Raw genomic sequence first — 13620 nt, forward strand, 5'->3', positions numbered from 1 at the left:
TGTTCAAAGTCCTTTTCTACTGTGTGACATAATTTCACTGGGGAGCAATAAATTATGTCTCTTTCAGGAATCTTTCCTACCCAATACCATCTGAATTGAAAAGTCGATTTCCAAGTATAAATAAAACATTGTACATATGAGACGGAAAGACAACTTCTTAATCAGCAGTTTGGCCTATTGCAATGCTCAGCGTGTGCTAACAATAGCTCCTGGCAGGCTCAGTTCCCTGTGCGTGCCAGAGCCTAAATGTGAGATAAATCTTTATTGCTCCTGCTGTCCAGGTCAAATATAGAAAAGGAGTGCCTACTTATCTCCAAAGATTTATTCACTTTGCAAATATCTTAAGACAGAAGGAACACCCTGAACTACCTAGGATTGAGAAAAAGAAATGCCAAGCAAGCCAAAGGACTTGTAGAGGATTCATTATAGGGAGATTTGGGGTTCTGCCTGTGTTTTCGTCCCTTTAACACTCACAGCTCCCATGTGTCAGGAGCTGAGATGGTTTTGCACTGTGTTGCTTCCAGAAATGTCTCCTGAATGAATCCTTCTCACAGCTTTATGGCACACGTCAGCCAGACATGCCCAAATACACGTTTTCAAGGTCTGTCCATACAGCACTACTTTCATTACCTGCAGATATCAAGAACAAATAATACAACACAGACTGGGCTGAATGTGGTTAACTAAGCTGCTTTTAGTTTATTAATTTTACCCATATACATAGACAACTTTGAAAGCACCACGTGAAAGAGGCAAGACAAAGTATAAGAAAGTGGCACAGGAAAATATTTCATTATGCAATGTGTCAGTGTACCTACTGTATTTCATACATATTTTACATTGAAAACAAAAAACCCCACACTTTCCAGAGGATGTACACTTTTTTTTTGCTCCGACAAATTTAGTTCATTAAAAAGTAAAAAAATAAATCTACAATAGCAACAGTGCAAACACATCAGAACTTGCATGGCATACAGAACACAGATGAATAAAAATTATTATACAAAGGGCCCAGTGTTTCCTATGGTACTGACTGTGATGTATGCAATACACAACAGGGTAAGGAATAAACTGCAACTTAAACAGGAAGATGAACTGCATATTACTGGCTCTGGCTTGTATGGCCGCTCTATTTCAGGAGGTAAAGCTGTCATGCCTTGGATCTGAAATTAAAATAACAAAAAATTATCAGAGTTTTGTCACATAAGATTAGAAAACTCATTTTGCTCTCAAGATAATTGACAGCTTGCCTGATAACATATTGATAGTTTTGTACTCGGGTTGTGACTCTCACTATGGAAACATCAAGCTCAGTAAAAATATGATTATACTGCATGCCAAATGATCAGCCAGTATGCATATCCAACGTTCTCAGCTTGAGAGCAGCAGTACACACTGGCATCCTCTCCAGTAAAGCAAGGCTAGACTTTGGTTGGTTGATTTGAATAACCTTACTTTGCTTTGTAGGGCTGTTTGGCAGGTTTGGTTGTTGTTTTCATTCTTCTGTCAAATAAGAAGGAAAGTTGGCAGTGTCACTCTACTATGGATATATAGGACGATATTTGAACATTTCTGTGTGCAAGGCTCACACTTGCATGTACAAAACAGCTAAAACTGTGTACACGTTGTTCTGTGGAACCACAGAATGGCTGTGGTTAAAAGGGATCTCTGGAGGTCATCTGGTCCCATGTCTCTGCTCAAGCAATGTCACATACAGCAGTGTCATATTGCTATATACTGAGCATTTTTCACTCCTCCCGTAGAACTCAGTGCAATTTTATGGGATTTGATGTAACTACGTGTTTGTTATGGTTTTGACATGAAATTAGAGACATTTATGTACACTGCTCAGCTTGCTTTTCCTAAATTTATACCCTACATGTTAAAAAAAATAAGCTCTGCAGAAAGCTCCTGGGCACATTTTTGAAAGTTTGAATGCCCACCTGTACAGCATATGCTTGCTTTGGGGATTTCATCTACGTTGCTATTATTCTGTACTGTAGAAAGAAACCCCAACTGAATACTGACTTAATCTTAACAAACACAACACAAAATTTAGTGAAGGATTTATAGAAGGATTTATAGAAAGATGGAAGTATTTTTGACTCAGTTCCTCTGCTTCAATTTTTTTCAGTCTTGTAACAACTCAGGGATTGTTTGGCCATTCAGGTTAAATCTGTTACTGATTTTGATGAGGATGGTCACTGAAGTGTAATATCACTAATAAGTGAAAGGAAAGGAAGGAGTCCTAATCTTAGCTTTGAAGAATATGCCCATGTCATTTGAAAAAGGAAACTGTGATTAAGGAAGAGCTAGGAACTCCCAGTTCCACTGAGATCACTCTTTGACTACATTCTTTAAGTTACGAGTATTGTTCCTTCATCCTGTAAGATAAAGAGGAACAGCATTTTCCAGAAAGTATACCATTAAAAAGACCTCAGTCTATCTCCTCTTGATAGAATTTCTGTGCTTTTCATCATCTTAACTTGTCCTCTGATAAATAAGCAGTGAAAGGGTGGCGACTACTACTAGCCAGCAGCTGTAAAGGTCAAGAAGTTTAATTAAAACTGGTGAACAGTCACTGGCACTGTCTGCCTACAACTACTTTTCACAAGAGGAATACAATGGGACAAATAATACTAGAAAATAACAGAACCTCGTCTATTACTTATAGCACACAGTATTCCTTTGACATCCAACGGGCAGAACAGTCTGACGTGCTGGAAAAACCCAAGAGCACTGCTGCAGGAGGGGCAATTTCTTCACCACCTGAAAGGATTGTGTGACATACTATGAGGAAGCATGGGCTGCCTTCTAGGGTGAGAGAATGAGGCAGAAGTCCTTTCCTAGGAAGTACTTAGTAGTATCTCATAGCAGCTCTGCTACACTGGACTGAAATCACAATAGGAAATAAGCTGGTACAATGAGACTGCCTCTCATTCTGAGCAGAAAATCGCAAAAAAGTAAGAGCCTTGAATTTGGAGTCTGTAAAGGAATTCAAGGGGGATTACATACTTTTAAGCTTCGCTTTCAGGGATGATATTACATGCACTAGCCATTCTTTATAAATATACATCACCATTAAAGATGACAACTTTTCTCAGCAGTATTCTGGTAAAATACCAATAGATATTTAGAATAAATAATTTATTGGGGGATTGTTTTTTTATAAGTTTTTTTCATCAAGACGATAGGGAAAGTAAAACCATGGAAGACAAAATCTTACTAAACTGCACAAAGGGAACAGACTATCCAACTTTATTTTTCTGGCCCAATACTATAGACAATTCTAGGACCATTAAAAAAGCAAGACTTAAGGAAGAGCATTCATACAACTTTAGGTTGTCTAGATGCCCAGGTTAAGAAGGTATATTCTTGAGGCTCCATTATGCAGCCAATAAGCTTCCCCTAGAAGATGTCTCAGAGAGGAAACCTGATTTAGGGATTTTGAATCATCCATTGCAGGACCTTAACATAAGTCACTGACCATGGAGGTAGCCAAGGCAAAGCACCTTCCTGGCATGGTCACCAAACCTGGACACACATGGCTGCTCTCTGATAAGTCCCAGACCCACTGAAAGACTCTGTCCTCCTATTACTGATCCCAAGTGCTGATTAAAGCTCCAACTTTTCTATTAATTTTAAAAGCTTCTGGAACTCAAGTTAGGTGAAAGCACTGGTAGAACATTCTCATCATTTGTTATTGTATATAAAGGAAATATAGCTGTGTAAACATCCTGAAGACGTATAATCAGATATTTATTCAGATGCATTGAAAAACAGTAAATCAAATTAGTTCCATGGCATCATTGTCTCCTTTTCAACACACAGACTTACCGACCATTCAGCATTATCTGTTTTTGAACATCTCACGTTCACAGGTAGTTTAAGCACAAGTTGATTATAGGAGAGACCCTCTGATCTGGACCATTTGAATTTGTTCATTGCATCCATAAAAGACAGGTTTTTATATTGCTTAGGACTCTTGATAATGAAAGGCCAAGTCCTAAAGGAAAAGAAACAATTAGATTTTAAAAAATAGATAAAAACTATTAAGTTGAAATGAATGAGGATACCTTTTGGAGAATCTACTCAGAAAAATAAATGCACTACTACTATGTATATTATAGCTCACATTCTCAACTAAGTTCTCTTCTACTGAAAACTGATGCAGTTTAATTGATTTTGACAGACTTATGGAAGGCTGTCAGCAGTCAAGGTTAGCACTTGCTGTCAGATGCTTTTAAAAATGCAGGACTTCAAGAGTTACATTGCTCTTCTCTGATCTACAAACTGAATGCGCAAGCAATACAAAGCAGATCTCAGGTGTAACTTCTCAACAAAACCAAACCAAAAGAAAGCCACACCCTCTCCTAGGTTTGGCAGGCCAGGTTGCCAAGAAACCTTTGATATTAGAAAGCTGCTTCCAGACAGCTCTGCTGAGCTCAGGTCAAAACTGTGCCTAGCACAATTTTGCTCTGTTATGCACTGGTTGGCAGCAGGTAATAACTGGTGTTGTGGACACTCCCTTTGGCATATTCCTGCAAGCTGGCTGCAAGGGCACTTCTGGCCAGGGGTGGTTAGACACCTGTTGAGCTGCTCTGAAAGATCTATCTGCCCAAGTGTGGGAATTGTTCTCATGAACCAATTGGGACAATCTCATTTCCCACCAGCCAAAAACATGGAAAGGGAAGAAATGAGATTTCATGTCTTTCATTTAGTAAAGAAAACTAAAAAAAAGTAAGAAATAAAAATTAAAAAAACCCAAACAAACAAAAAAACCCCCAACAAAACAACAACAAAAAAAACACCCAAAAAACCAACAAACCTTTTCCATTGTTTCTGCTTTCTCCTTGTTTGACTTTGCTGAGATGAACGAAAATGACATGGTGGAAGGATCAAACTTTTACAAACACAAAGTCAATACAGCTAGTGGAAGAACAAAGTATCTAAAACTTTATCAAGTAACCTAATTAATACTGTGATTGGAGCATGAGTTATCTTTTCAGAACACTTTAGACAGATCTGTGTTATCATGCAGTTGGGTGTCTCCCACTTGCTTTGGGGAAATTGCCTATGCCAGAGTTCTGCTCCACTCAACATCTAGGCATAGAAGCTGTAATTTTAACCAAGAAATTTTGGTACTTAGGCCACTACGGTGCCCCCATTCCTTTCATCTCTGCTCCTCATGATTTAGACCATTGTCTGTGTTACCAGACAGAGGAAAAATGTTTTAAAGTGAGCCACAATGCCTTGATCCTACTCCCAGTTTGCATTTGTGTGTAAGTCAAGAGAGACTTTGGAAGAGCCAGTGAAGCAATTCTAGTGTTAGACTGACACAAAAGAGATGAGGATCAAGTCATATATCCTTAGGCTGACAGAGTTTAATGAAACAAGAATTGTGGATTAGGTCATAAATACTAGAGGCATTAATAATCTCCTCTTCTAATTACTATTCCATTTGTGGCAGACAGTCTGCATACTTACTCTATTCAGAACATCTTTATTTCCCCAGGCCAAATGTGCATTTTTTCCTTAAGTAGAGTTATCATGAATGAACACTCAAGAGAGCATACATTTGTTAGAATATTTTCTTTCTAAGCTCAGAAAGACTCTTTTAGACAGGACTAATTTAGAAACTCTGTTCTCCCTGTACTAAAAGAGGTTTTAAATGGGAATAGTGTGGAAAATTATGTAGACATTGATTGCACTGTGACTTCCTTCAAACTCTTCTTCCTTGAATATAAATTTCAGAACTAAGACCACTAAACTTGTGTGTCAAATTATTTTGCAATAATAGCTTCATATGGTTTGTTAAGATACACTGTATAAGCAAAAACAACTTTTAAAATTTGTGATGACACACTATGAGTCTATCCATTTGATTTTAAAATGTTATTATTACCATAGTTCAGTGCAACTAACGATACAAATGTAATTCACCTTTCACCACAAAACGTGCATTCAACTTTTTATTGTTTCATTATTTTTCTGCATTTCATTCATTTGGGAACTTTCCACTTTTGACTGTTCTCACTGTTTACGGTCTGCTGTTGAGATGCTTTAATTTTAAGCACTATACGGAACACATTTTTGTCATCAGAATTCCTGTCAACAAATCTACCCAGGGAAATTCAGTAACCATGCTCACTAACTCCTCTTCAAAATTATTTCTCTATATATGTAACATTGATATGTTTTAATAAATTGATAGATTTAAAATATTGATATATAGCCTTTTTACAGATGTGTGTGGTGAAAAAAACCAACAAAATAATGTGAACAGTATTATTTCCTTAAAAAAAGAAACTGCTTTTCTATCAGAAGAAAAAAAGATGCAAAATAATTTGTCAGGAGTAATAGCAGCACAGCATATTGACCAAAAAAGCAGCATGAGTGACCATGTTTCTTTTGTTTCTACCAGAAAGAAAGAAAAGTTGTATAAAAATGATACAAGAATCCCACAGACAGAAACAGAGGTACTGCACATATTCATAAACATTTTACGTACCTGACTGGTCTATAGATTTCCTTAACGCCAATGAACTGGAGCTGCTCCATTATATCTGGAATACTCGCACAGCGGGTGAGGTTGATTCTCGGGTAATAGAGCAGATATGACAGGCACATTTCATTCCTGGTGCTCAGACCACCCTGAAAATGGGATTTTTCTTTAATCAGGGTAGCACTGGAATCCCACAGATTAAATCACTGATTAGCATTTAGATGCTAATGAAAGGTGCATCAGGAGGCCCAAACTGACAAGTTTATCTTGTACATGAGGTTATTAAGTAGCCAGAGGTTATTACATAATTAATTACAAAATACTCTGGAAGCTCAAGCAGCAGATTTTAAAGTAGAAGGCATCAGAAAGAACAACTGTGAATAAAATAAGGCTCATATTATATTGAAGTTACTAATTGAGAAGGTCAGGTTTGCTTTCAGCTGTCCCCGAGGTACTTAGATTTACTACATTTCAGAAAAGTGGAACAGATGAAGAAACAATCTTGTAGGATAATTAATCTGTTTAATAAGAAATTAAGCAAGCTTTGCCTAGTGAAATGGAGGTTGGACTGGAATATGAATCTGTATGAACTCAGGTTCTAAGTACAATAAAGAGCAAGAAGGAAAAGAATTATTTATGTTAACAGATAATGTTGACTTGAAAAAATGTGCATGCATTATAAAGTCAGTAATTAGAATGACATTTCTAGAATTTCTAGAATTAGAATAACAGAAGAAACAGACTCTTAAACAGTCTTCCATTGAGAGCCATGGGGCAAACAACTAACTTAATTTTAATCTTGGTAAACATGGACAAGATTATAAACGGCATGTTCCTAAATCCTGGGTGGAAACAGTTTCACAAAGTCTCACAGAACCACGGAATAGTAATGGAGAAAACAAAACACATGAGCCAAGAGTCAGTGTGGTTACCACACAGGAAAACAGGACAAAAACTCAAAAGCCCTCATTCTTGCACTTTTGCTTTTCATTAAATAACTACTGCATGTGCCTACATGCAAGCCATGATTCAGGGAGAAGTATCCCCTTGCTCTCTGGATGCCAGAAAAAGTTCTTCCCTGAAAAACAGACACCTCTCAGGTCTCACTTCCCAGAGGTCTGGATCCAGCTGCTCCCCAGGAAGCAGAATTAGACCCTGGCAGAGGCAGCTGTATCTCTCCAGTAGACATAGTGGGTTTGGCATCACTCTATGTGTTCCTAGCCAACTGGCACAGTCCAGCCCATGTCCAAGTAACCAAATTTGCTTAAGCTCCAAAACCCAGTGACTGCACTGCAGTGGCCAGTGCCTGGTCTCCATTAACCTGTCAAGCTGCTTCTGGAAGACTGTGCACTGCCGTGTGCCAAACCAGAGCTGGACAGCCTCGGTAGGGTGGTTTCTCAATTCCTCTTCCCAACCCAAAGGACCTTCATTCTACCTGGATTCTATGTTAGGCACAAAACTAAATAGTTGAGAAACATCCTGGTCACAGCTTATCTAAAAATCAATACATAAGAACTGGCGATTACAACTTCAGGGAGAAATGTGTAACAAGTTCATAAAAATAATTCATTAGACTACACAGAATTTTCATGCTAATACATGTTGTGAAGAAAGCACTCATTATACTAGAAAAGTTTGACTTATAAGGATTTTTTATGAGCTGACCTGTTTATTTTTATAAATCAGCCATATGAATGCCTTACGTAAAAGGTCAGACTAAGATCACAATAGTTCAGATGACTTTAAAACCTAAGAATCTATGAAAGGAAAGACAACAAATAATTATGTGCACACAGACATTAGCAAGTAAATTCACTTTTTTAAAATAGTGTCCTATGAAAAAGGTTTTAGTCCCCAATATTATCTGTACTATTTTGATCCACCAAAATATTGCTTACCCATGTCATGCGAATTCGGTCCACAGTACTGTAGTGGCATTCTGTGACTAAATTATCCCCCTGAAACATGAAATTTAGGAAGTTCAGAGTTCTGAAGTTTATCAACACCAGCTGCAGGTAACCAGAGATGACAGCATGCACTTAAGAAATAAATATCGTAGCAGTGGATATGACTTTTTGAAAGAGTGAAGGATTAGGTAATTGCCATATGTCAAGGCCTTGGCACTTAGCATTCATATTATCCCAGATCCTCAGGGATCCCCCATGGATTTAAACAGAGTCTTATTAAGAGTGTTGTCTGGATTTCTTTTAAAATAGTAATGAAGGTACCCAGTTATCATCCAATTTTCTGGAAAATTATATAGTAGACAATGTATACAAATGATTCTTGCTCCAAAACTCATCCAGTGCTACTTTATCCAGACTAATTTACACTGCCAACTTCAATAGAAATATTTGGCAAATGAGGAAAAGAAGGCTTTCCACATCACAAAAACAACTATATCTCTGCCAAGCCTGCAAGTAGAGGAGTGGCAGGCAAAGACTTCACTGCATTGACAGATATGTATGGGAAAGGCTGAATACTTACCTTCTCAAGCACATACAATTAACTTTTTGGTGTCTTGACAAACTGATCTATTTGGTAATATTTTCACTCCCTGTACCTAATCAAGTACAAATCTTAAAATCACCATGATAATCAAGTGGATTTTTTTTTTTTGTATCATCATCTTCCTTTATCAACCATTATACTTCCCTAAAAATAAGCAGATCACCCTTCAAAGGCTGAGAATTTCTCCTTTCCTACAGGCTGTTTCTCCAGATCAAGGCTAGCAGAATCTGTACTCCAGACTGCTGGAAGAAGGTGCGTCAGCCTCATGTCAGCCAAATGGAGACAGAGGTTTCTGAAGTAGCATGAACTGGCACAGTCACTGCTTCCAGTGGGAATATGCTGTTCCCGGCAGTGAGGTCTCTGGCTCTCGTATCTCACAGACTGGATAACATTCACTAAAATTGTTCCTTCTGTGAGACTAGATCTGCTGCTTCCAAATGGAGAAGAGAGTGCTGCTATCTGAAGAAAAATAATCTGGACTCCACAAACTGAAAGAAGGATACACTCTTGGGAGAGCTTTAGAAAGAGAGAATAACAAGAACTTACATGAAAAATGATACTATTAGTTAATTGATTAAACTGTTCTCTGAATTACACCAGATGATGAATGTAAAGCTGCACTGGCAGTTTTGCATAAGATGAAAACAATGAAAGGCATACAAGTGGTTCTCTTCAGAGAACGAATTCCATCTTCTACTTTAGCTGGCTTTTTTGTCAAGTTGCTGTTACTATCAAATACCCTTTATAGCTTTTCTGTTGTTTATTCCCTTATGTTCTTGAATTTTAAGAAGCCTTTTGCTTTAATTGCATGGATTTTCCTAAAAATATTACAAGCTTTCTCTGCAAACCTGTCATCTTGCACCAGCCCTCCTCCTAAACCCTTCAACCTTCTTTCCTGAAGGAGGTAACACCACTTTGTCTTTGAAGCCCCTAGTCTACAAGCAATTTGACTTCAAAGAGTAAATTCTGCACTTGAACATCCAGGTTTTGCTGTAGAAATTAAACTATAAAGTTAGCATTTTAGCTTCTTGTCTTTAAAGTACAAATATCAAAGTCTCACAGTGCAGGGGAAGAGACATAGGAGAGAAAGTGGCTTGAAGAGAAGCCCCTGAAGTTTAAAACATGGGGCTCCTGATCATACTTGAAGTTCAGTCATTCCAATGGCCTTTTCAGATCCATCTCCCTTAATGGTTTTAATTGTAAACAAATTCCATTTTTTGACATTTTGCATCTGGGAATTTAATAACATGCTTGTTCACATGCACTAGGACAAGCTGCTCTGCTGGCCAGATCCGGAGCACCCTGATTTGGCAGCGCTAAAATTTCTGTCATCATGCCAAAACTTAAAAAAGATAATAGGTGGAACAAAAGAATGGTAAAAAATTTTTAAATGAGTGACACACAAAAATATACAGACTCTTTTCATGCAATACCTATGCATAGCTACTGCTTAATGATATAATTGTAGTTGGAATATTTCTACAAGTTATGTTGCATTATTTTCAGGAACACAGTAGGTAGAGTTGTATGATACCTTCTTTCAAAGGGTTTTGTTTACTAGTGAAAGATCAGGTGGAACATGAGCATGGAGTTTTACTCCCAACAACAAAAAGTGTGAAACAAACAGAAGACTTGGCTGACTTTTAAACATGTTTGCAAGTCTGGATACTTGCTCTGTGCAAATACTCAAGATATGCTACTTGGTCCCACAGCTCTGTAAAGCCATACGGTGGCATTTCCATTATTGGTCTTTCTGGATGCACAAAGATGGTAGCACCAGGCACATAAGGGATCTTCTAATCTGCTCTGTTCAAACATTTGTGATAGTAAAGTTCAAATCAAGTTATTAAAGATATCAAACATACCCAAAGAATAGCTCAATTTGGTGAACCAAGCCAGTTCTGTGGTGACTCATATGGATACTCCTGAGACAGTGAAACTTTAATGCATTAGTCACTCTGCAATAAGTGGAAAATTTAACAGAACATGAAAGAATTCTATGATGCTATGCTAAGAAATTCGGTAGCAAATTTGTCCTAAAGGTGAGAAAGTTTTAGGCACATGATCTCTTAAACACTTTCAGTAGAAGAATTAAGAGTGTCGTACTGGCAAGATGGTTCTTTCCTCTTTCAGGTATTGAAACTCCTGGAAATTGAAGTCAAACTCGTCATCATAAGCAAGTAGCTTCTGCTCCTCGCCGTTGTGGAAGTGGCGCATCCTGATAGCTCTGCCAGCAAGGTGAGCATGGAGAAGTACTGCAAACACTTGAATCCCAGCAGGTCTCTCAGCCCCTAGAGCCTGGCCAAGAGAAACCAACACCATCAGTGCTCCCAAATGCAAAGTAATGTAATGCAATGCCATCTACAAACAGAGTGAAAATACACTCATTAATGCATTTTGAATTCACTCAGTTTACTGAAAAAATGCAGTTGGGGGCAAAACCTGAACTGCAAGTGAAATTCAGGGTTTATGTACAAAAAAGGCTAGGTTTTTTTTCTGGGATTATTTTTTTTAACAAAAACATATTTTTACTCCTAAGGCACACATTTTTAAAATGAAAATCAACTGGACTGCAATTAATTCTCTATAGTTTTAAGACTTTCAAGGGAATTGTACTAAAACCTGTGCATTATTTTGATGCTAATGGCTGATACTAGTGAATGTGGATGTTTATTGTGAAAAGGAATTTCTATGCAGTTATGAATGATGCAAAGAGATGCACTTTAAATAGAGAGGCTGTAGTTCTAACATCCTATACTTTCCATCTTTAAATGAACTCATAGTGAAATACTGTAAGTTTACATCTAAAACTTTTTTCCAGGTCAAAAATACTTGCAAATCAACTTTTCCAAATTGACACAAATCTGACATCACTCCCACTCTATCTTAGATCTGCTGATCTAAACTTTGCATTTAGTATGCTCAACTTTTAGTTCTTGTTCAGAGCTCAAGGTAGAAATAATATGTAAACACAATAGCTTTCAAGAACATCCCTAGGGTCAAAAACCTCATGGCAATGGATTAATCAAGAGTTTTAAGGCTGAAAAATGCCAGGACAATACACAACATTTAACACCACCAAGAACAAATCTAAATTTTGTATCTAATTTGGCCTTCATTGTAAACTGTGTTATTAATTCAACCTTTCTCAATAAAAGACAAAGTATATGGGAATCTCCCATTATACAGTCACCACTGGTGACACCAATGGTGTCCATGTCAACAGATTTTAGACAATGCTTCCATTACCTGCAGAAATATATGTAAGTTTTCCTAACGAAACCAAATACTTAATAAACGTAAAACCTGTTCAGGTCTTCAGTTTCTGTGGTTGAAAAATACTTTTCAGGCTTTCACTTCATCATTAGAAGCCTTTCACACATGCCCAGGTCTGAATTAATCTCAACTTTTTTTTTTTTTCTGGGCTAGCTATTCTGAATTATTAATAGCTTTGCCAGAGTATACTTACATATTGAACACAAAATTAAAACATTGCAATCTCAGTGTCATCCATTATTACTCAAATAAGCAAAGCAGCCTGAGTAGTGAGCATGCCAAATACCCAGTTTAAAAAGACAACATTTTGGAAGACAACATGTACCACCAGATGCCTTTGCTCACATTTTAACTGTAACTATCAATCTTCTCAAGAAGTTCAAGTAACTCTTCCAATTATTTCCATGAATGAAAACCAGTGGATTCAGGCAAGGGACATACCTCTTCCAGACATTCCAGTGTGCAGTGACCCTCTGACACAAATTCAGGCATGCCCGGTGGGATGTTGTGGAAGAGACTGACCCAAAGACCGGCTTCAATAACCCCAGCATCGTATTTCCTTAAAACTGGAGTATAAATTAGCCTCAAACCAGAGTTATCTATTAAGCCTGCAACAAAAGAACACAGTTAGCCACGGCTAAAAATCAGTTTTTAAAGGGGAAAAAAAAAAGCTAACCAAATTGCTTCATGTTTTTCATGCTATGTCATAAGTCTTCTACATGAAAATTAAGGAATCAACCTCAATAACATGGAAATGAGTGAAACCATATGCAGAAAGTGATTTTTTATCTTTACTATTTTCAAGCCACATGTTGTCTTCTAGTTGAGAATTTCATCTATTTCTTCATCTTGGGTCCTATCATTAATTATATTTTCCCTTTGCTTTGGATTGTCTACTACATTACATCCTACCTGAGATGAAAAAATACATCCCTTTTACAATCTCTCCAATTAAGAGAGCATCAATTAAACATGAAAATTGCCTTACTGAATCCCAAACTTGTAGAAAATACCCCTGCCTTGCGAGAAGTAGACTAGAAAATTACAGAGTACTTTAATGTTTCCCTGACTCAAGGACTTAACTTGATTTCAAAAATTAGCCTGCTGTTTGGAACCTGTGTCAAAATAATACAAATCTATTTTGTTCACCCACATATGTTTAACCATATGTGTTTGTTTGTGCATCTATTAATAATTTGTGCTGCCTTTATCATCTAAATGCTTAGAATACTTGTCCTCTATTAGTAATTTTTATTAGTTAAGATATACACAAAAAAAGGATTAATTTGTGTTTGCGCAGGAACTACATTCTGTCAGTTCACCTGTTA

General features: G+C 37.3%; 1 protein-coding gene across 1 annotated transcript in view; it reads right to left on the reverse strand.

Annotated features, from left to right (window-relative positions):
- Positions 1-680: 680 nt before the first annotated feature.
- The window catches only part of MOXD1 (monooxygenase DBH like 1), a 50746-nt gene continuing 37806 nt past the window's right edge, over positions 681-13620 (reverse strand). Inside the window, exons 7-12 of the mRNA XM_058836921.1 lie at positions 12734-12900; positions 11123-11314; positions 8404-8463; positions 6512-6654; positions 3838-4006; positions 681-1163 (exon numbers count right to left, since the gene is read on the reverse strand). Coding sequence (XP_058692904.1) covers positions 999-1163; positions 3838-4006; positions 6512-6654; positions 8404-8463; positions 11123-11314; positions 12734-12900 — 896 coding nt within the window. The 3' untranslated portion in view covers positions 681-998. The remainder of the gene's footprint in view (positions 1164-3837; positions 4007-6511; positions 6655-8403; positions 8464-11122; positions 11315-12733; positions 12901-13620) is intronic.

The sequence above is a fragment of the Poecile atricapillus genome, chromosome 3, assembly GCF_030490865.1.
Source record: "Poecile atricapillus isolate bPoeAtr1 chromosome 3, bPoeAtr1.hap1, whole genome shotgun sequence".
Lineage (NCBI taxonomy): Eukaryota > Metazoa > Chordata > Aves > Passeriformes > Paridae > Poecile > Poecile atricapillus.